Source organism: Salvelinus fontinalis, chromosome 29 (assembly GCF_029448725.1).
Source record: "Salvelinus fontinalis isolate EN_2023a chromosome 29, ASM2944872v1, whole genome shotgun sequence".
Classification (NCBI taxonomy): Eukaryota; Metazoa; Chordata; class Actinopteri; order Salmoniformes; family Salmonidae; genus Salvelinus; species Salvelinus fontinalis.
The window spans coordinates 12,227,646-12,249,110 of NC_074693.1; the positions used below are offsets into that span (position 1 = coordinate 12,227,646).

Here is a 21,465-nt window from a genome sequence, read left to right on the forward strand (position 1 = left end):
CATCAAATAATTCAACTTCAGGTACTGTTGATATTATATACTGCTTTCCTAATTGTTAATAAAAAAACATTCTCTCTTCTCTCTCCCAGGTTCCCCTCTGATGAGTACTTCTCAGAGGTCAGTGAAGCCAGTCCTCTGGGAACTCCCGTGATCACTGTCTCTGCAGCCAGCCCATCCGCAGTCCACTACAGCATCAAAGATGGAGACCCTAACGGAACGTTCCACATCAATACAGACTCCGGAGTTCTCTCTGTCCAAGCGAGCCTCGACTTCGAGAGGTGTTTCTCTTACAGACTCAAAGTGCGTGCTAGCACCTCGGCGGGAGCCTCGTCAGATACGGTTGTTTACGTCTATGTGATAGATGAGAATGATAACCCTCCGGTGTTCCTCCAGGAGAAATTCCATGGCCAGATTAGTGAGTCTACTCACATAAACAGCATGGTGATGGGGGAGAGCAACACACCTCTAGTGATACGAGCCTCTGATGCTGACAGGGACTCTAACTCTCTCCTAGTCTTCCAAATCCTGGAACCGGAAGCGATGAAAGTCTTCAAGATAGATCCCAGCATGGGTACACTCTCTGTGATATCGGAGGTGGACTTTGAAGAAACACCAGAGTTTCACTTCAGCATTCAGGTACGGGACTCAGGGGAACCGTCGCTGTACGCAGCAGAGCCAGCCAGAGTCACCATCCGTGTCCTGGATTTCAATGACTGTTCCCCCAAATTCTCAAGGCCGGTATATGAGTTGTCCATCGTCTTCCCTCCTGTCAGAGAGATGGAGGTTGTACGGGTCACGGCACAAGATGCAGATTCAGCTGTCTCGTACAGCCTCACAGAGGGCAACCTTCACAACGCTTTTCTCATTCATCCTTCTACTGGTGCTATCTCTGTAAACAATGTTTCAGAGTTTAAATCCTTTTACCAGCTGCTGGTCAAAGCCTCTGACGGCCTGTACAAAGACCTTGCTACAGTTAAGATAAACGTCACCAACATAACAGCAGACGGCCATCTTCAATTTGAGCAGGGATTGTATTCAGCCACCATTGTGGAGAACTCGATGTCGGTCAAAATGTTAGTTGTTTTGAGAGCTTCAGGTAGCTACTTGAACGAGCCTCTGATTTACTCTGTATTGAACCCAATGGGACGGTTTTCTATAGTCCCAACATCAGGCGTGCTTGAGACCACCAGCGTCCCCTTCGACAGAGAAGAGCAGGATGTCTATGACATAGTGGTGGAGGTGAGAGACATGAGGAGTCCCCCTCGCAGGGCAATAACCCACGTCAACATTTACATAAATGATGTCAATGACAATCCACCAAGGTTCTTGAACCTGCCTCACTCCATGATGATCTCTGAAGACACTGACCTAGGAGATGTAATCTTTCAAGTGATGGCGTCCGACAGTGATCTTGAAGAAAATGGTTCTATTATGTACTTGTTGCAGGAGGACTTTGATCTCTTTAGGATAGACCCTTATGTTGGTGACGTGTCCCTTCAGCGGCCTATAGACTTTGAAGCTGCTAATAAATATACCTTGACTGTCCTGGCCACAGACGAGGGCTCGCCCAGTTTGACCACTTCAGCAGAACTGAGTATCACGGTGAGAAATCGCACCAACCCCATTTTTCAGACTTTGCTCTATCCTCTAAAAGTCCCTGAAAACATATCTCCCTTCACCACCATCTTGCATGTACAAGCAAGAAACCCAGAGGGATACCGGCTTATTTACAATCTGGAAGAGGAAAATGCCTCGAAAAACTTTCACATAGATTTTAAAACAGGAGTGTTGAGTGTCACTGATTTATTGGACTATGAAAGTCAGACAATGCATCTATTGACGGTCCGAGCCACTGACTCTGTGACAGGCTCCTTTTCAGAGGCCGCTGTGGAAATAGAGGTTGAAGATGTTAACGATAACGCTCCTGTCTTCTCCAAGCTGACTGACACAGTGGATATACCTGAAGGATTACCCATAGGCACGTCTGTGTTACAGATATCAGCCACAGATAGAGACTCAGGCAGAAATAAAGACTTAATTTTCCATATTTTGGTGACGGGGGGAAATGAAACTGACTTCTTTAAAATAGACCCCCAGAGTGGTCTAATTGTTACGACACAGGTGTTGGACTATGAGAAGACAAAACATTTCCAGTTAAAGATCAAAGCCATAGATAATGGCACGAACCCATTGAGCAGTGAAGCCTATGTCATTGTTAACGTAACCGATGTCAACGATAACCCTCCAAACTTCTCCAAGACCCACTATCAGGCAACACTAGATGAAATGGCCAAATGTGGACACATCGTCATAAAAATCCAAGCTTCGGACCCCGACACCAGAGACTTGAACAATCTACAGTATAAGATCCTCTCAGGTAATGAGGGACGATACTTCGCCATTAATGAATCCTCCGGGAGCATCTCCTTTTCTAACGTCTGCAAGAGAAATGTGGACCCATTCTACAACCTCACCGTGGCTGTGTCAGATGGAGTTTTCCAGAACACAGCCCCTGTGAACATTGATATGATGAACACTAATAAACACAGCCCCTATTTCAACAAAAACATCTACGAGGCGGAACTAGCTGAGAACGCTGAGGCTGGAACACGTGTGATTCGCCTGGCCGCTATAGACCCTGACGATGGACCTTACGGCAGCGTGGACTACACCATCATCAACAAACTGGCAGATGAGAAATTCTCCATAAACAAGAATGGACAGATCATAACATCTCAACCTTTAGATCGAGAGAACCCATCCCAAAGAGTGATCGCCATCAAGGTGATGGCTAAAGATGGCGGAGGGAAAGTAGCGTTCTGCACTGTGAAGATTATCCTGACAGATGAGAATGATAATGCCCCTCAGTTTAAAGCTTCAGAGTATCAGGTGTCAATCCAGTCTACTGTAAACAAAGGCTCTCCCGTGATTCAGATAATGGCGTACGACGCAGACGACGGCAAAAATGCTGACGTCACCTACACTGTGGACGAAGCAGAGGAAGTGACTGAGGACATCATTGAGATCAACCCCTTCACTGGCATTGTCAGCGTCAAAGAAAGTCTGATTGGTCAAGAGAACAAGATATTCAACTTCAAAGTCAAGGCTCGGGACAGCGGATTACCGTTCTACAACTCCACGGTTCCGGTGCAGGTGAAAGTAGTCCCACCTGAGGTCCCTCTTCCGAAGTTCTCCGAGCCGCTGTACACCTTCTCCGCAGCCGAGGACATCTCTATGGGAACAGAGATCGGGACAATCAAGGCCGACTCCGACATGCCAGTCATCTACAGCCTGGTCAATGGAAACACAGTGGAGAGTAACAGAGACAGAGTGTTTGCTCTGGATAAAGAGAGCGGTACTCTACTCGTCCAGAAGAGCATTGACCACGAGAAGACCAAGTGGTATCAGATAGATGTTATTGCTCAAGGCAACCACAACGGGACCGACGTTGCCTCGCTGGTGTCGGTCAGCATCCAGGTCCAAGATGTAAATGACAACGTGCCGGTGTTCGAGGCCAACCCTTACAAGGCCTTCCTGGCTGAAAACATGCCACCAGGAACCACCGTCATCCAGGTGTTTTTTTTTTCAGATATATTTTTGTTCATTTATCTTATATTTTTGTACTTGAATGTTGAATGCAATTCTTTACGATTTCTGTGTTCATGATGTGCAAATCCAATTCTCTTTTAGGGCAATAACAGTTTAGTTTGAATTAATTAATTAATTCATCCATCCATACAGGTGACTGCCAACGACCCTGACCAGGACACTAATGGACAGGTGACCTACACCTTGGAAGCCGAACCCGATGACATCACCGATGTCTTCTCCATCGACAGTGAGAGCGGTTGGATAACTACTCTGAGAGAAACGGACTGTGAGACGATACAGCACTACAGCTTCACAGTGGTGGCTACTGACCACGGGGGGGAGGTGAAGCTCTCTTCCTCTGTTCTGGTGGAGGTGACGGTGACTGACGAGAACGACAACCCTCCTCGGTTCACGGAGGACGTGTACCATGGGTCTGTCATGGAGAACACTAGGCCTGGGGAGGTCATCATGAGCCTGACGACCGTTGATATGGATGTGACTAAAGAAAACAGGCAGATCACGTGTTACATCACAGGTGAGTCTCGTTGATTGATTCATTTGGTTGATTGAATGATTGATCACCTCCACTTTTATTAAGTAGTTGAATGGTAGTTTTTCAGGTCTATCAGCATTATGGACAACATTTTAATAAGAAACAGATGGGCACAGTATTTCTCCAGAGCAAAATATCTACTATAATAACGGCTTATTGTAAGAGAACAATATATCGTCTATAATGGCTCATTATAACAGAGAAATATATCTTCTATAATGGTTTATTCTAAGTGTAAAAGTGACTACATTGACAGGAAGAAATGTGGTGGACATGATCAAATCCATTTTGGCCCCCAGGTAGCATTGACATTCATGTATTACGTTCAAATGTTTTTCCTTAGACGGAGATCCATTGGGGCAGTTCTCCATTGTGCAAGAGGGAGAGGAATGGTGGCTGGTCCTCAAAGAGTCTCTTGACCGTGAAGCTAAAGATAACTACTCCCTGAAAATAAGAGTTACTGACGGGAGATTCGAGGCCCCTGCCACTGTAGAGGTCCATGTCCTAGACATCAACGATAACAGTCCTCTGTGTGAGCAGGTACGTCAGGCAGCCATGACACTACAGTAGACACTTAGATTCCTGTAGATAGCGGTAACAGGTTGTACCTACATAAGGACTTTATAACAGTTCATACATACGTAACACATTAATGAGCAGTACCTAAGCATGAATAAAATATCAACAACTGCAATTTGACCTAAGACGTTGCTAACTATCAATGTTTCTGCCCAGTTGCTGTACACAGAGGTTGTCATGGAGAATTCCCCGTCAAGCATGTTCATACTGAAGGTTTCAGCGTCGGACCCAGACATCGGCACCAACGGACAAGTGTCCTACACCCTCCACGGCCCCAACGCAGACAAGTTCCATCTTGATCAAAAGACAGGTTAGAGACTACTTTTATTTGGGGTCTAAACAAACAGAGGTCATAAGTGAAATCCATGATTTGTTTGGTTTGAGAGATATCATCTCCATTCTTACAAAATACTTAATCTGAGGTCTTCAAGAAGACAAGATGGTGCACTGTCAGACCACCATAATTAGTTGGTGTTTTTTCCCCATGTTTGGTGCTTTGGCTTCTCATCAAACATACTTCCTGGTTGTCATAGCACTAGCCTAGCTTCATTATTGTAAGCCAATCAGAGCTCATAATCTCAATAATTTGTCCTATCACAATACATATATGCTAGGAGAAGCTTTGACATGGCCTTCAACCCAAAGTAATGGTTTGGCGCTGGTAGAACAGTGAATGACTACCAGAAATTTTTATATTTTGTGATTTATTTGTACTTGTCATGGTTTCCTTTGGATAGATTTCAGTAAATATTTTGTAAACTATGATGCTATTTTTAAAGAATGCATAGGCCTACTGTCTGGACCTTTTCCCCCACCATTTTGAAATACTGTACAGTACATTTAAGTGTTTTTCCCCACCATTTTGATATATAGTACCAGTCAAAAGTTTGGACACACCTACTCATTGCAGGGTTTTTCTTAATTTTCTGTTGCTATTTTCTACATAGTAGAATAATAGTGAAGACATCAAAACTATGAAAGACTACCTCATAAGACTACCTTATGAGGTAGTATTTGGTTGAGAGAATGCCAAGATTGTGCAAAGCTGTCATCGAGGCAAAGGGTGTCTACACTGAAGAATCTCAAACATAAAATATATTTAGATTTGTTTAACCCTTTTTTGGTTACTACATGATTCCATATGTGTTATTTCATAGTCACCTGGAATGCATTTCAATTAACAGGTCTGCCTTGTTAAAAGTTTATTTGTGGAATTTCTTTCCTTCTAAATGCGTTTGTGCCAATCATCTGTGTTGTAACAAGGTAGGGGTGGTATACAGAAGACAGCCCTATTTGGTAAAAGACAAATTTCATATTATGGCAAGAACAGCTCAAATAAGCAAAGAGAAACGACAGTCCAGTATTACAATAAGACATGAAGGTCAGTCAATCTGGAAAATGTAAAGAACTTTGAAAGCAGTCGCAAGAACCATCAAGCGCTATGATGAAACTGGCTCTCATGAGGACCGCCACAGGAAAGGAAGGCCCAGAGTTACCTCTGCTCAGAGGATAAGTTCATCAGAGTTAACTGTATCTCAGATTGCAGCCAAAATAAATGCTTCACAGAGTTCAAGTAGCAGACACATCTCAACTTCAACTGCTCAGAGGAGACTATGTAAATCAGGCCTTCATGCTCGAATTGCTGCAAAGAAACCACTATTAAAGGACACAATAAGAAGAAGAGACTTGTTTGGGCCAAGAAACACAAGCAATGAGCATTAGAAATCTGTCGTTTGGTCTGATGAGTCCAAATTTGAGATTTTTTGGTTTCAACCGCCGTGTCTTTGTGAGATGCAGAATAGGTGAACAGATGATCTCCACATGTGTGGTTCCCACCATGAAGCATGGAGGAGGAGGTGTGATGATGTGGGGGTGCTTTGCTGGTGACACTGTCTGTGATTTATTTAAAATTCAAGGTACACTTAACCAGCATGGCTACCACAGCATTCTGCAGCGATACGCCATCCCATCTGGTTTGTGCTTAGTGGGACTATCATTTGTTTTTTAACAGGACAATTACCCAAAACATACCTTCAGGCTGTGTAAGGGCTATTTGACCAAGAAGGAGTGTGATGGAGTGCTGCATCAGATGACCTGGCCTCCACAATCATCCGAACTCAACCCAATTGAGATGGTTTGGGATGAGTTGGATCGCAGAGTGAAAGAAACCAGCCAACAAGTGCTCAGCATATGTGTGAACTCCTTCAAGACTGTTGTAAAAGCATTCCTCCTGAAGCTGGTTTAGAGAATGCCAAGAGTATGCAAAGCTATCTTCAAGGCAAAGGGTGGCTACTTGAAGAATCTAAAATCTAAAATATATTTTGATTTGTTTAACACTTTTTTCGTTACTACGTGATTTCATATGTGTTATTTTTGATGTCTTCACTATTATTCTACAATGTAGAAAATAGCAAAAAATGAGTAGGTGTGTCAACTTTTGTCTGGTACTGCACATCTAAGGTTTTTTCCCCACCATTTTGATACACATCTCAGTGTTTTTCCCACCATTTTGATATACATCTCAGTGTTTTTTCCAACCATTTTGATATACATCTCAGTGTTTTCCCACCATTTTGATATACATCTCAGTGTTTTTCCCCACCATTTTGATATACATCGCAGTGTTTTTCCCACCATTTTGATATACATCTCAGTGTTTTTCCCCACCATTTTGATATACATCTCAGTGTTTTTCCCACCATTTTGATATACATCTCAGTGTTTTTCCCACCATTTTGATATACATCTCAGTATTTTTCCCCACCATTTTGATATACATCTCAGTGTTTTTCCCCACCGTTTTGATATACATCTCAGTGTTTTTCCCCACCGTTTTGATATACATCTCAGTGTTTTTCCCACCATTTTGATATACATCTCAGTGTTTTTCCCACCATTTTGATATACATCTCAGTATTTTTCCCCACCATTTTGATATACATCTCAGTATTTTTCCCACCATTTTGATATACATCTCAGTGTTTTTCCCACCATTTTGATATACATCTCAGTGTTTTTCCCCACCGTTTTGATATACATCTCAGTGTGTTTTTCAGTCAGTCAGTTTTCATCTATACATAGACTATATCTATCTATCCATCTACATGTACTGTACTGTATGCCCTCTGCTCCACTAGGAGATAGAAGGAATAAGTTAAGTCCATCTATATGTTCATCTAATTAATTGTTATTTTTATTTGTGACAGGGGAATTGTTCACTCTGGCCCAGTTGGACCGGGAGAAGGTGAGGGAGTATGATCTGGTAGTTAAAGTCACGGACGGTGGAGGTCGCTCCTGCCAAGCAGACATCTTACTCATGATCCAGGATATGAATGACAACCCTCCCAAATTCTCGAACAACCACTATGAAGTCACTGTGTTCGACAACACCACCATCAGGACACCCATCGCTGTCATCTACGCCAAAGACCCTGACACTGGTAAGTCATATTATTGAGATAAAATTAATAGAGTAGACATTCCCATTCTGAGGGATAGTCTGAAAGGGGATTTGTTGATGTAGTTATTCTATTTCTATGGACCAAAATGTATAGAATCAGAATGTCTAGAATGGACATTGACGTTTTGCGGAATGGTTTGAGGGGCTTTGTCTGACCTGGTAATTCTATTTCTATGGTCAAATCTAAATCTCCCCTTTATGTACCAGAGGCTCTACACCAATATACTTACCAAGGTCATAACATAGAGACTACTCTCCTATCCCCCAGGTCATAACATAGAGACTATTCTCCTATCCCCCAGGTCATAACATAGAGACTATTCTCCTATCCCCCAGGTCATAACATAGAGACTATTCTCCTATCCCCCAGGTCATAACATAGAGACTATTCTCCTATCCCCCAGGTCATAGCATAGAGACTATTCTCCTATACCCCAGGTCATAACATAGAGACTATTCTCCTATCCCCCAGGTCATAACATAGAGACTATTCTCCTATCCCCCAGGTCGTAACATAGAGACTATTCTCCTATCCCCCAGGTCATAACATAGACTATTCTCCTATCCCCCAGGTCATAACATAGACTATTCTCCTATCCCCCAGGTCATAACATAGACTATTCTCCTATCCCCCAGGTCATAACATAGAGACTATTCTCCTGTCCCCCAGGTCATAACATAGAGACTATTCTCCTATCCCCCAGGTCATAACATAGAGACTATTCTCCTATCCCCCAGGTCATAACATAGAGACTATTCTCCTATCCCCCAGGTCATAACATAGACTATTCTCCTATCCCCCAGGTCATAACATAGAGACTATTCTCCTATCCCCCAGGTCATAACATAGAGACTATTCTCCTATCCCCCAGGTCATAACATAGAGACTATTCTCCTATCCCCCAGGTCATAACATAGAGACTATTCTCCTATCCCCCAGGTCATAACATAGAGACTATTCTCCTATCCCCCAGGTCATAACATAGAGACTATTCTCCTATCCCCCAGGTCATAACATAGAGACTATTCTCCTATCCCCCAGGTCATAACATAGAGACTATTCTCCTATCCCCCAGGTCATAACATAGAGACTACTCTCCTATCCCCCAGGTCATAACATAGAGACTATTCTCCTATCCCCCAGGTCATAACATAGACACTATTCTCCTATCCCCCAGGTCATAACATAGAGACTATTCTCCTATCCCCCAGGACATAACATAGAGACTATTCTCCTACTCCCCAGGTCATAACATAGAGACTATTCTCCCATCCCCCAGGTCATAACATAGAGACTATTCTCCCATCCCCCAGGTCATAACATAGAGACTATTCTCCTATCCCCCAGGTCATAACATAGAGACTATTCTCCTACTCCCCAGGTCATAACATAGAGACTACTCTCCTATCCCCCAGGTCATAACATAGAGACTATTCTCCTATCCCCCAGGTCATAACATAGAGACTATTCTCCTATCCCCCAGGTCATAACATAGAGACTACTCTCCTATCCCCCAGGTCATAACATAGAGACTATTCTCCTATCCCCCAGGTCATAACATAGAGACTATTCTCCTATCCCCCAGGTCATAACATAGAGACTATTCTCCTATCCCCCAGGTCATAACATAGAAACTATTCTCCTATCCCCCAGGTCATAACATAGAGACTACTCTCCTATCCCCCAGGTCATAACATAGAGACTATTCTCCCATCCCCCAGGTCATAACATAGAGACTATTCTCCTATCCCCCAGGTCATAACATAGAGACTACTCTCCTATCCCCCAGGTCATAACATAGAGACTATTCTCCTACTCCCCAGGTCAAAACATAGAGACTACTCTCCTATCCCCCAGGTCATAACATAGAGACTATTCTCCTATCCCCCAGGTCATAACATAGAGACTACTCTCCTATCCCCCAGGTCATAACATAGAGACTATTCTCCTATCCCCCAGGTCATAACATAGAGACTATTCTCCTATCCCCCAGGTCATAACATAGAGACTATTCTCCTATCCCCCAGGTCATAACATAGAGACTATTCTCCTATCCCCCAGGTCATAACATAGAGACTACTCTCCTATCCCCCAGGTCATAACATAGACTACTCTCCTATCCCCCAGGTCATAACATAGAGACTATTCTCCTATACCCCAGGTCATAACATAGAGACTATTCTCCTATCCCCCAGGTCATAACATAGACTATTCTCCTATCCCCCAGGTCATAACATAGACTATTCTCCTATCCCCCAGGTCATAACATAGAGACTATTCTCCTATCCCCCAGGTCATAACATAGACTATTCTCCTATACCCCAGGTCATAACATAGAGACTATTCTCCTATCCCCCAGGTCATAACATAGAGACTATTCTCCTATCCCCCAGGTCATAACATAGACTACTCTCCTATCTCCCAGGTCATAACATAGGGACTACTCTCCTATCCCCCAGGTCATAACATAGAGACTATTCTCCTATCCCCCAGGTTATAACATAGAGACTATTCTCCTATCCCCCAGGTCATAACATAGAGAATATTCTGCTATCCCCCAGGTCATAACATAGACTATTCTCCTATCCCCCAGGTCATAACATAGAGACTATTCTCCTATCCCCAAGGTCATAACATAGAGACTATTCTCCTATCCCCCAGGTCATAACATAGAGACTATTCTCCTATACCCCAGGTCATAACATAGAGACTATTCTCCTATCCCCCAGGTTATAATATAGAGACTATTCTCCTATCCCCCAGGTCATAACATAGAGACTATTCTCCTATCCCCCAGGTCATAACATAGAGACTATTCTCCTATCCCCCAGGTCATAACATAGAGACTATTCTCCTATCCCCCAGGTCATAACATAGAGACTATTCTCCTATCCCCCAGGTCATAACATAGAGACTATTCTCCTATCCCCCAGGTCATAACATAGACTATTCTCCTATCCCCAAGGTCATAACATAGAGACTATTCTCCTATCCCCCAGGTTATAATATAGAGACTATTCTCCTATCCCCCAGGTCATAACATAGAGACAGTTCTCCTATATGCTTCCTGACCACCACCCACCCGCCCTTCATCCACACAATATTTCATGACCTTAAATCCGCCTGCCCTGTGGATATAACCACCGAGACTGCGGGTTATGAGTCAACAAACGCATCACTAATTTATGCATTGTTCGTGTCCCCGCTGATAAATATCTGGGCGTCTGAATTGACAAAAAGCTATCTTTCAAAAAACATGTTGATGAGTTGGTTAAGAAATTAAGAATTCAAATAGACTTCTTCTATAGGAACAAGTCCAGTCTTTTGTTAAATAGTAGAAATCAAATCATTCAGTCAACATTCCTGATGGCTTTAGACAATGGCGACACCATCTATGTGAATACAGCTGCCAATACACTGAAATCATTGGATGCAGTTTATCACAGTGCACTATGCTTTATTACGGGCAGCAGGTTCAGGACACATCGCATGCATTCTGTATCAGAAAGTAGGCTGGCCCTCTTTGAAGTCTCCTAGATCGATACATTACTCTGATTTTGTCTATAAAGCCCTCTTGCAGAAACTTCTCCCATGCCTTACCTCATTGTTAACCTTCAAACACATACCTAATCATGTAGTATCTTGAAGATCAGGGCCACTCCTGTAGGTGTGTAGAAACACATACCTAATCATGTATTACCCTGTGGCTGTTTATTATGGATGTTTATTATGGATGTTTATTATGGATGTTTACTATGGATGTTTATTAGGGATGTTTACTATGGATGTTTATTAGGGATGTTTATTATGGCTGTTTATTAGGGATGTTTATTATGGATGTTTATTATGGCTGTTTATTATGGATGTTTGGATATTTATTGTGGATGTTTATTATGGATGTTTATTAGGAATGTTTACTATGGATGTTTATTATGGATGTTTATTATGGATGTTTATTATGGATGTTTATTATGGATGTTTATTAGGGATGTTTACTACGGATGTTTATTATGGATGTTTATTATGGATGTTTATTATAGACGTTTATTATGGATGTTTATTAGGAATGTTTACTATGGATGTTTATTATGGATGTTTATTATGGATGTTTATTATGGATGTTTATTATGGATGTTTATTAGGGATGTTTATTATGGATGTTTACTACGGATGTTTATTATGGATGTTTATTATGGATGTTTATTAGGAATGTTTATTATGGATGTTTATTAGGGATGTTTATTATGGATGTTTATTATAGCTGTTTATTATGGATGTTTATTATGGATGTTTATTATGGATGTTTATTATGGATGTTTATTATGGATGTTTATTAGGGATGTTTACTACGGATGTTTATTATGGATGTTTATTATGGATGTTTATTATAGACGTTTATTATGGATGTTTATTATGGATGTTTATTATGGATGTTTATTATGGATGTTTGGCTGTTTATTATGGATGTTTATTATAGCTGTTTATTATGGATGTTTATTATAGACGTTTATTATGGATGTTTATTATGGACGTTTATTATGGATGTTTATTATGGATGTTTGGCTGTTTATTATGGATGTTTATTATAGCTGTTTATTATGGACGTTTATTATGGATGTTTATTATGGATGTTTACTATGGATGTTTATTATGGATGTTTACTATGGATGTTTACTATGGATGTTTACTATGGATGTTTATTATGGATGTTTATTATGGATGTTTGGATGTTTATTATGGATGTTTATTATGGATGTTTGGATGTTTATTATGGATGTTTATTATGGATGTTTATTATGGATGTTTGGATGTTTATTATGGATGTTTATTATGGACGTTTATTATGGATGTTTATTATGGATGTTTACTATGGATGTTTATTATGGATGTTTACTATGGATGTTTATTATGGATGTTTGTTATGGATGTTTGGATGTTTATTATGGATGTTTGGATGTTTATTATGGATGTTTGGATGTTTATTATGGATGTTTATTATGGATGTTTATTATGGATGTTTATTATGGATGTTTACTATGGATGTTTATTATGGATGTTTATTAGGGATGTTTACTACGGATGTTTATTATGGATGTTTATTATGGATGTTTATTAGGAATGTTTACTATGGATGTTTATTATGGATGTTTGGATGTTTATTATGGATGTTTATTATGGATGTTTATTATGGATGTTTATTATGGATGTTTATTATGGATGTTTATTAGGGATGTTTATTAGGGATGTTTATTAGGGATGTTTACTATGGATGTTTATTATGGATGTTTATTATGGATGTTTATTATGGATGTTTACTATGGATGTTTATTATGGATGTTTGGATGTTTATTATGGATGTTTATTATGGCTGTTTATTATGGATGTTTATTATGGCTGTTTATTATGGCTGTTTATTATGGATGTTTATTATGGCTGTTTATTATGGATGTTTGTTATAGATGTTTATTATAGATGTTTATTGTGGATGTTTGGCTGTTTATTGTGGATGTTTATTATGAATGTTTATTATGGATGTTTATTATGGATGTTTGGCTGTTTATTGTGGATGTTTATTATGGATGTTTATTATGGATGTTTATTATGGATGTTTATTATGGATGTTTGGATGTTTATTATGGATGTTTGGATGTTTATTATGGCTGTTTATTATGGATGTTTATTATGGATGTTTATTATGGATGTTTATTATGGATGTTTATTATGGATGTTTGGATGTTTATTATGGATGTTTATTATGGCTGTTTGGCTGTTTATTGTGGATGTTTATTATTATTTTGTTCTTCATAATTGCACGATGCATTATGTTTTGATACAGCTTTGATAAGGCCATTAACTCCTAGCATACTTTGGAAGAAACCCAAATTCGTCGTGCCAAACCAACCAGACTGATAATTCCTATTCTCCTCCGGCAGATATGATCTCTGAGGTGAAATGCCATAGAGATAATAGCAGCTAGATAGTGTCCTGTCTCTATATGAAATAGTCTCTGCTCAGAACAACCAGACGGACTCCTATTCTCTCCTCTCCTTCTGCAGGTATAAACTTTGAGGTGAAGTATTCTCTCCTCTCCTTCTGCAGGTATAAACTCTGAGGTGAAGTATTCTCTACTTGAGGACAACAGCGGACACTTCTCATTGGAAGAGTTCTCCGGTATCCTGCGCCTGGAGAGGTCATTGGCTGAAAACACACGGTCGACCTTTGAACTCAAGGTCAAAGCCACAGACCGGGGGCTTCCCCGACAACTGTACTCCGTCGCCACGGTTACGGTGCACGTTGTCGACCTGAGCGACTACCAGCCGGTGTTCCTGAGCCAAGAGTACTCCGCCCAGATCCCAGAATCCACCATGGTAGGATCAGAAGTCATCAGCGTCTCTGCCCTCACTAGAGACGGGACCGAGACGGAACCCATCGTCTACTCCATCGTCTCTGGCAACGAGGGGGGAAGGTTCTACCTGCACCCGGCAACTGGTAAGGTTCTGTTCCAATACTTCCTTGAGTTCCATTGGTCAGTAAGGTTCTGTGAGATTCCATGAGATTCCGTAAGGTTTCATAAAGTTTATTTGTGCAAATTCATATATTTATGAAGCGCCAACCAATCTCTGTATTAGTTGTCAAACCATTCAGTAGTCGGGCTTGTCATCAACTTGTGTATAGTTCCATCCCAAGAGCAATCATCCCACCACACCACATTTTGAACACTAAAACGTACACCTACATCAGCAAGAAAGAACTGGGGAGCAGGCAGAGAAGCCCACTTATGAGGTTGACGAAACGCTAAATGGTAAAGCAAATACCTTTTCACCTGGTTGTGCTGCTGACTGCAATAAAGTACATTTTCTTGAATGTTTTGGCAGAGATAAGTCGGCTTTCTATTGCCACTCAGAAGTCAGATATCGGAGCAGTATTGCACAGCGAGGCAGAGAAATGATTGAAAGTACATTGTCACCGCCAGTGCACTTTTGATAGATTTTGTAAAGGTCCTGCTGATATACACTGTACAGCAATCAGACACTCTGGAGGAGTATAACGTAGTCAGTACTGTATTATACTTCCTGGTCCAGCACTGACATGCTGTACCTACTGTTTTCTCCCTGACTTCTCTTGGTGTTTCCCTCATTACAAATCCTCCCTGGTTTGATCTCCCTGTAACAGGGCAGGAGTCTCATAGAGGTTGGTTGGACTGAGACAAACCAATCTCCGGGCTTGTCAGCAACTTAATCAACTTGTGTATAGTTCCATCCCAAGAGTAATCATCCCACCACACAGTTGTTTGATTATCATTGCTGCACGTGTCAAAGTAAAGAAGTAGCTTTTTTAGTTATGTATTATATGTTTTCTCAATGGAGACAGACGTGGAAGCTTAATGTTATGTATTATATGTTTGATCAATGGAGACAGACATGGAAGCTTAATGTTATGTATTATATGTTTGATCAATGGAGACAGACATGGAAGCTTAATGTTATGTATTATATGTTTCCTCAATGGAGACAGACATGGAAGCTTAATGTTATGTATTATATGTTTTCTCAATGGAGACAGACATGGAAGCTTAATGTTATGTATTATATGTTTGATCAATGGAGACAGACATGGAAGCTTAATGTTATGTATTATATGTTTTCTCAATGGAGACAGACATGGAAGCTTAATGTTATGTATTATATGTTTGATCAATGGAGACAGACATGGAAGCTTAATGTTATGTATTATATGTTTGATCAATGGAGACAGACATGGAAGCTTAATGTTATGTATTATATGTTTTCTCAATGGAGGCAGACATGGAAGCTTAATGTTATGTATTATATGTTTCCTCAATGGAGACAGACATGGAAGCTTAATGTTCTCTTCTTTTTTTACTTTGGTCTTAGCTAGTCACATGAAAGAGAAAGTTTAGAGGTTTGAATGAGTTTGAATTCATGATTCTCTTTGTTGACGTACTTCAGAGCAGAGCCCTGCAGTATGACATAGTACATTAGGCTGTTTTCTTTAGTTTGAAAAATAGTTGGCACCTCCAACTGCTTTTTTGCTATCTCAGTTCCAACATGAGCAGAGTATAAGGTTGAAGTCAGACAATTCAGGAAGTGAACTGAATTTCCAATTCAATTAATGAAAAAGGGCATATATTTTCAATGACTTCTCAATAAACTGAAAAGGAGAAGCTGTTTTGGGATTTTAAATTCAAATCGCTTCCTGAATTTACTGACTTCAATTCAAATTGATCCAAACCCTGGCAGATGATCATGGTCTGGACAAGAAACAGCTTTGGTCAAATTGATGTCAAAAGTAAAAAAAATAAAATAAAAAAATAAAAAGTATGTTAGCTAAACCTTAGCCTTTTCCTAACCTTAACCTAATCTTCCTAACCGGCTACGTTAATTTTCCTTAACATGCTACGAAAAGTCCATTTTGACAAAAGCTGTATCCATTCTAGACAAACACCTGGCAGATGTACATGTAAAATCACACTCAAAAGTGCCTGAATGAGAACTAAGGGAGTCACTTGAGTTGACGTTGACAAATAGGTGCCTGTCATAAGCATTACAATTACAATGTCAATGTACTTTTAATCAGTCTGTGTGCATACTTCAAGACATTGCATATGAGGGTGCAGTGAGATACCCGATGGGTTGGACAATTCGTCAATCATTTTGAAAAAACATACCCTTAAAAACGGGAAAATAACCAATCCTCCATTGTTAACACAATGGAAATGTAAAATGCTTTATAATCAAATGCTTTATTATCTAAATGTTGAAAGTGCGTGGGGCGACGGAGAGAAACAAAATGGTGCAGGTTGAGGCCAAGGCTGAGAACATACACTCAAAACCCACACGTCAACCCAGGACTGTGTTAGTGTGTACAAGACCAAGTTAAAACACAGCTGTCAGTGTCACCCACTTCAGAATGAGCGGACCAAGGCGCAGCGTGCATTGAGTCCAACATCTTTTTAATACAAAGTGAAACTAGAAACAAAACAACAAAACTTACAAAGAACGTGATGACGTAGTGCCCAAACACACTAACACAAACAATATCCCACAAACACAGGTGGGAAAAATGGCTACTTAAATATGATCCCCAATTAGAGGCAACGATTACCAGCTGCCTCTAATTGGGAACCATACAACAACAAAAAACATAGAAAATTTAAACTAGAACCCAACATAGAAATAATAAACTAGAATACCCCCTAGTCATGCCCTGACCTACTACACCATAGAGAAACAAGGGCTCTCTATGGTCAGGGTGTGACAGTCAGTTAAATTAATACAGTTTGTGTTGTGTGTTTTCCAGGTGTTCTGGCTGTGAATGGCTCTTTAGACTTTGAGCTGTGTCGTGAATACTACCTGTCATTGGAGGGGACGAGAGGCAAGTCGACTCTGAGCGACATCACCATGGTGATTATCAACATCACAGATGTCAATGACAACACGCCCGTGTTCGGACAGCGAGACTACAGAGCTGACGTCTCAGAGGACCTGTCACCCGGTGATGTGGTGATGCAGGTAGTTTTCCCTGTCAACTGTCACTTTAGAAACCAGTAATTGTAGTACACAATTCAATGTGCTCAAGTAATTTCCCTGAGGGGATTAATAAAGTTGTTTTGTATTTGAATTTGGCGATTGGACAGCAAGACATGTAAGTACTTATAGAACATGACAGTTTGGTTGAGCTAATAATAATACGACTGTCATTTAAGTTGGTGTCAATAAGAGCCAAGCAGCTCAGTTCAATGAGGCTTACTGTTTCCTTTCCTCTCAACCTCCTCTTCTCTCAACCCCCTCTCCTCTCAACCCCCTCTCCTCTCAACTCCCTCTCCTCTCAACTCCCTCTCCTCTCAACTCCCTCTCCTCTCAACCCCCTCTCCTCTCAACCCCCTCTCCTCTCAACCTCATCTCATCTCCTCTCCTCTCAACCCCCTCTCCTCTCAACTCCCTCTCCTCTCAACCCCCTCTCCTCTCAACTCCCTCTCCTCTCAACCTCCTCTCCTCTCAACTCCCTCTCCTCTCAACTCCCTCTCCTCTAAACTCCCTCTCCTCTCAACTCCCTCTCCTCTCAACTCCCTCTCCTCTCAACCCCCTCTCCTCTCAACCCCCTCTCCTCTCAACCCCCTCTCCTCTCAACACCCTCTCCTCTCAACCCCCTCTCCTCTCAACTCCCTCTCCTCTCAACCTCATCTCATCTCCTCTCCTCTCAACCCCCTCTCCTCTCAACCCCCTCTCCTCTCAACCTCCTCTCCTCTCAACCCCCTCTCCTCCCAACTCCCTCTCCTCTCAACCTCCTCTCCTCTCAACTCCCTCTCCTCTCAACCCCCTCTCCTCCCAACTCCCTCTCCTCTCAACCCCCTCTCCTCTCAACCTCCTCTCCTCTCAACTCCCTCTCCTCTCAACCCCCTCTCCTCTCAACCCCCTCTCCTCTCAACCCCCTCTCCTCTCAACCTCATCTCATCTCCTCTCCTCTCAACCCCCTCTCCTCTCAACTCCCACTCCTCTCAACCCCCTCTCCTCTCAACTCCCTCTCCTCTCAACCCCCTCTTCTCTCAACCCCCTCTCCTCTCAACCCCCTCTCCTCTCAACCTCCTCTCCTCTCAACTCCCTCTTCTCTCAACCCCCTCTCCTCTCAACCCCCTCTCCTCTCAACCCCCTCTCCTCTCAACCTCATCTCATCTCCTCTCCTCTCAACCCCCTCTCCTCTCAACCTCCTCTCCTCTCAACTCCCTCTTCTCTCAACCCCCTCTCCTCTCAACTCCCTCTCCTCTCAACCTCATCTCATCTCCTCTCCTCTCAACCCCCTCTCCTCTCAACCCCCTCTCCTCTCAACCCCCTCTCCTCTCAACCTCCTCTCCTCTCAACCCCCTCTCCTCCCAACTCCCTCTCCTCTCAACCTCCTCTCCTCTCAACTCCCTCTCCTCTCAACCCCCTCTCCTCCCAACTCCCTCTCCTCTCAACCCCCTCTCCTCTCAACCTCCTCTCCTCTCAACTCCCTCTCCTCTCAACCCCCTCTCCTCTCAACCCCCTCTCCTCTCAACCCCCTCTCCTCTCAACCTCATCTCATCTCCTCTCCTCTCAACCCCCTCTCCTCTCAACTCCCTCTCCTCTCAACCCCCTCTCCTCTCAACTCCCTCTCCTCTCAACCCCCTCTCCTCTCAACCCCCTCTCCTCTCAACCCCCTCTCCTCTCAACCTCATCTCATCTCCTCTCCTCTCAACCCCCTCTCCTCTCAACCCCCTCTCCTCTCAACCTCCTCTCCTCTCAACTCCCTCTTCTCTCAACCCCCTCTCCTCTCAACTCCCTCTCCTCTCAACCTCATCTCATCTCCTCTCCTCTCAACTCGCTCTCCTCTCAACTCCCTCTCCTCTCAACTCCCTCTCCTCTCAACTCCCTCTCCTCTCAACTCCCTCTCCTCTCAACCCCCTCTCCTCTCAACCCCCTCTCCTCTCAACCTCCTCTCCTCTCAACCCCCTCTCCTCTCAACCCCCTCTCCTCTCAACTCTCTCTCCTCTCAACCTCATCTCATCTCCTCTCCTCTCAACCCCCTCTCCTCTCAACCTCCTCTCCTCTCAACCCCCTCTCCTCTCAACCCCCTCTTCTCTCAACCCCCTCTCCTCTCAACTCCCTCTCCTCTCAACCCCCTCTCCTCTCAACCCCCTCTCCTCTCAACCCCCTCTCAACCCCCTCTCCTCTCAACCCCCTCTCCTCTCAACCCCCTCTCCTCTCATCTCCTCTCCTCTCATCTCCTATCCTCTCAACCCCCTCTCCTCTCAACTCCCTCTCCTCTCAACCCCCTCTCCTCTCAACCCCCTCTCCTCTCAACCCCCTCTCCTCTCAACCTCATCTCATCTCCTCTCCTCTCAACCCCCTCTCCTCTCAACCCCCTCTCCTCTCAACCCCCTCTCCTCTCAACTCCCTCTTCTCTCAACCCCCTCTCCTCTCAACTCCCTCTCCTCTCAACCTCATCTCATCTCCTCTCCTCTCAACTCGCTCTCCTCTCAACTCCCTCTCCTCTCAACTCCCTCTCCTCTCAACTCCCTCTCCTCTCAACCCCCTCTCCTCTCAACCCCCTCTCCTCTCAACCTCCTCTCCTCTCAACCCCCTCTCCTCTCAACCCCCTCTCCTCTCAACTCCCTCTCCTCTCAACCTCATCTCATCTCCTCTCCTCTCAACCCCCTCTCCTCTCAACCTCCTCTCCTCTCAACCCCCTCTCCTCCCAACTCCCTCTCCTCTCAACCTCCTCTCCTCTCAACTCCCTCTCCTCTCAACCCCCTCTCCTCTCAACCCCCTCTCCTCTCAACCCCCTCTCAACCCCCTCTCCTCTCAACCCCCTCTCCTCTCAACCCCCTCTCCTCTCATCTCCTCTCCTCTCATCTCCTATCCTCTCAACTCCCTCTCCTCTCAACTCCCTCTCCTCTCAACCCCCTCTCCTCTCAACCCCCTCTCCTTCCAACCCCCTCTCCTCTCAACCCCCTCTCCTTCCAACCCCCTCTCCTCTCAACCCTCTCCTTCCAACCCCCTCTCCTCTCAACCCCCTCTCCTCTCATCTCCTCTCCTCTCAACTCCCTCTCCTCTCAACCCCCTCTCCTCTCAACCCCCTCTCCTTCCAACCCCCTCTCCTCTCAACCCCCTCTCCTCTCATCTCATCTCCTCTCCTCTCAACTCGCTCTCCTCTCAACTCCCTCTCCTCTCAACTCCCTCTCCTCTCAACTCCCTCTCCTCTCAACTCCCTCTCCTCTCAACTCCCTCTCCTCTCAACTCCCTCTCCTCTCAACCCCCTCTCCTCTCAACCCCCTCTCCTCTCAACCCCCTCTCCTCTCAACCTCCTCTCCTCTCAACCTCCTCTCCTCTCAACCTCCTCTCCTCTCAACCCCCTCTCCTCTCAACCCCCTCTCCTCTCAACTCCCTCTCCTCTCAACCTCATCTCATCTCCTCTCCTCTCAACCCCCTCTCCTCTCAACCTCCTCTCCTCTCAACCCCCTCTCCTCTCAACCCCCTCTCCTCTCAACCCCCTCTCCTCTCAACTCCCTCTCCTCTCAACCCCCTCTCCTCTCAACCCCCTCTCCTCTCAACCCCCTCTCAACCCCCTCTCCTCTCAACCCCCTCTCCTCTCAACCCCCTCTCCTCTCATCTCCTCTCCTCTCATCTCCTATCCTCTCAACTCCCTCTCCTCTCAACTCCCTCTCCTCTCAACCCCCTCTCCTCTCAACCCCCTCTCCTTCCAACCCCCTCTCCTCTCAACCCCCTCTCCTTCCAACCCCCT

General features: G+C 43.6%; 1 protein-coding gene across 1 annotated transcript in view; it reads left to right on the plus strand.

The window, feature by feature from the left end:
• Nucleotides 1–21,465, plus strand: part of fat2 (FAT atypical cadherin 2) — an 80,480-nt gene that overhangs the window by 28,795 nt on the left and 30,220 nt on the right. Inside the window, exons 12-18 of the mRNA XM_055888275.1 lie at nucleotides 90–3,573; nucleotides 3,742–4,126; nucleotides 4,488–4,684; nucleotides 4,880–5,033; nucleotides 7,930–8,163; nucleotides 14,284–14,673; nucleotides 17,506–17,717. Coding sequence (XP_055744250.1) covers nucleotides 90–3,573; nucleotides 3,742–4,126; nucleotides 4,488–4,684; nucleotides 4,880–5,033; nucleotides 7,930–8,163; nucleotides 14,284–14,673; nucleotides 17,506–17,717 — 5,056 coding nt within the window. The remainder of the gene's footprint in view (nucleotides 1–89; nucleotides 3,574–3,741; nucleotides 4,127–4,487; nucleotides 4,685–4,879; nucleotides 5,034–7,929; nucleotides 8,164–14,283; nucleotides 14,674–17,505; nucleotides 17,718–21,465) is intronic.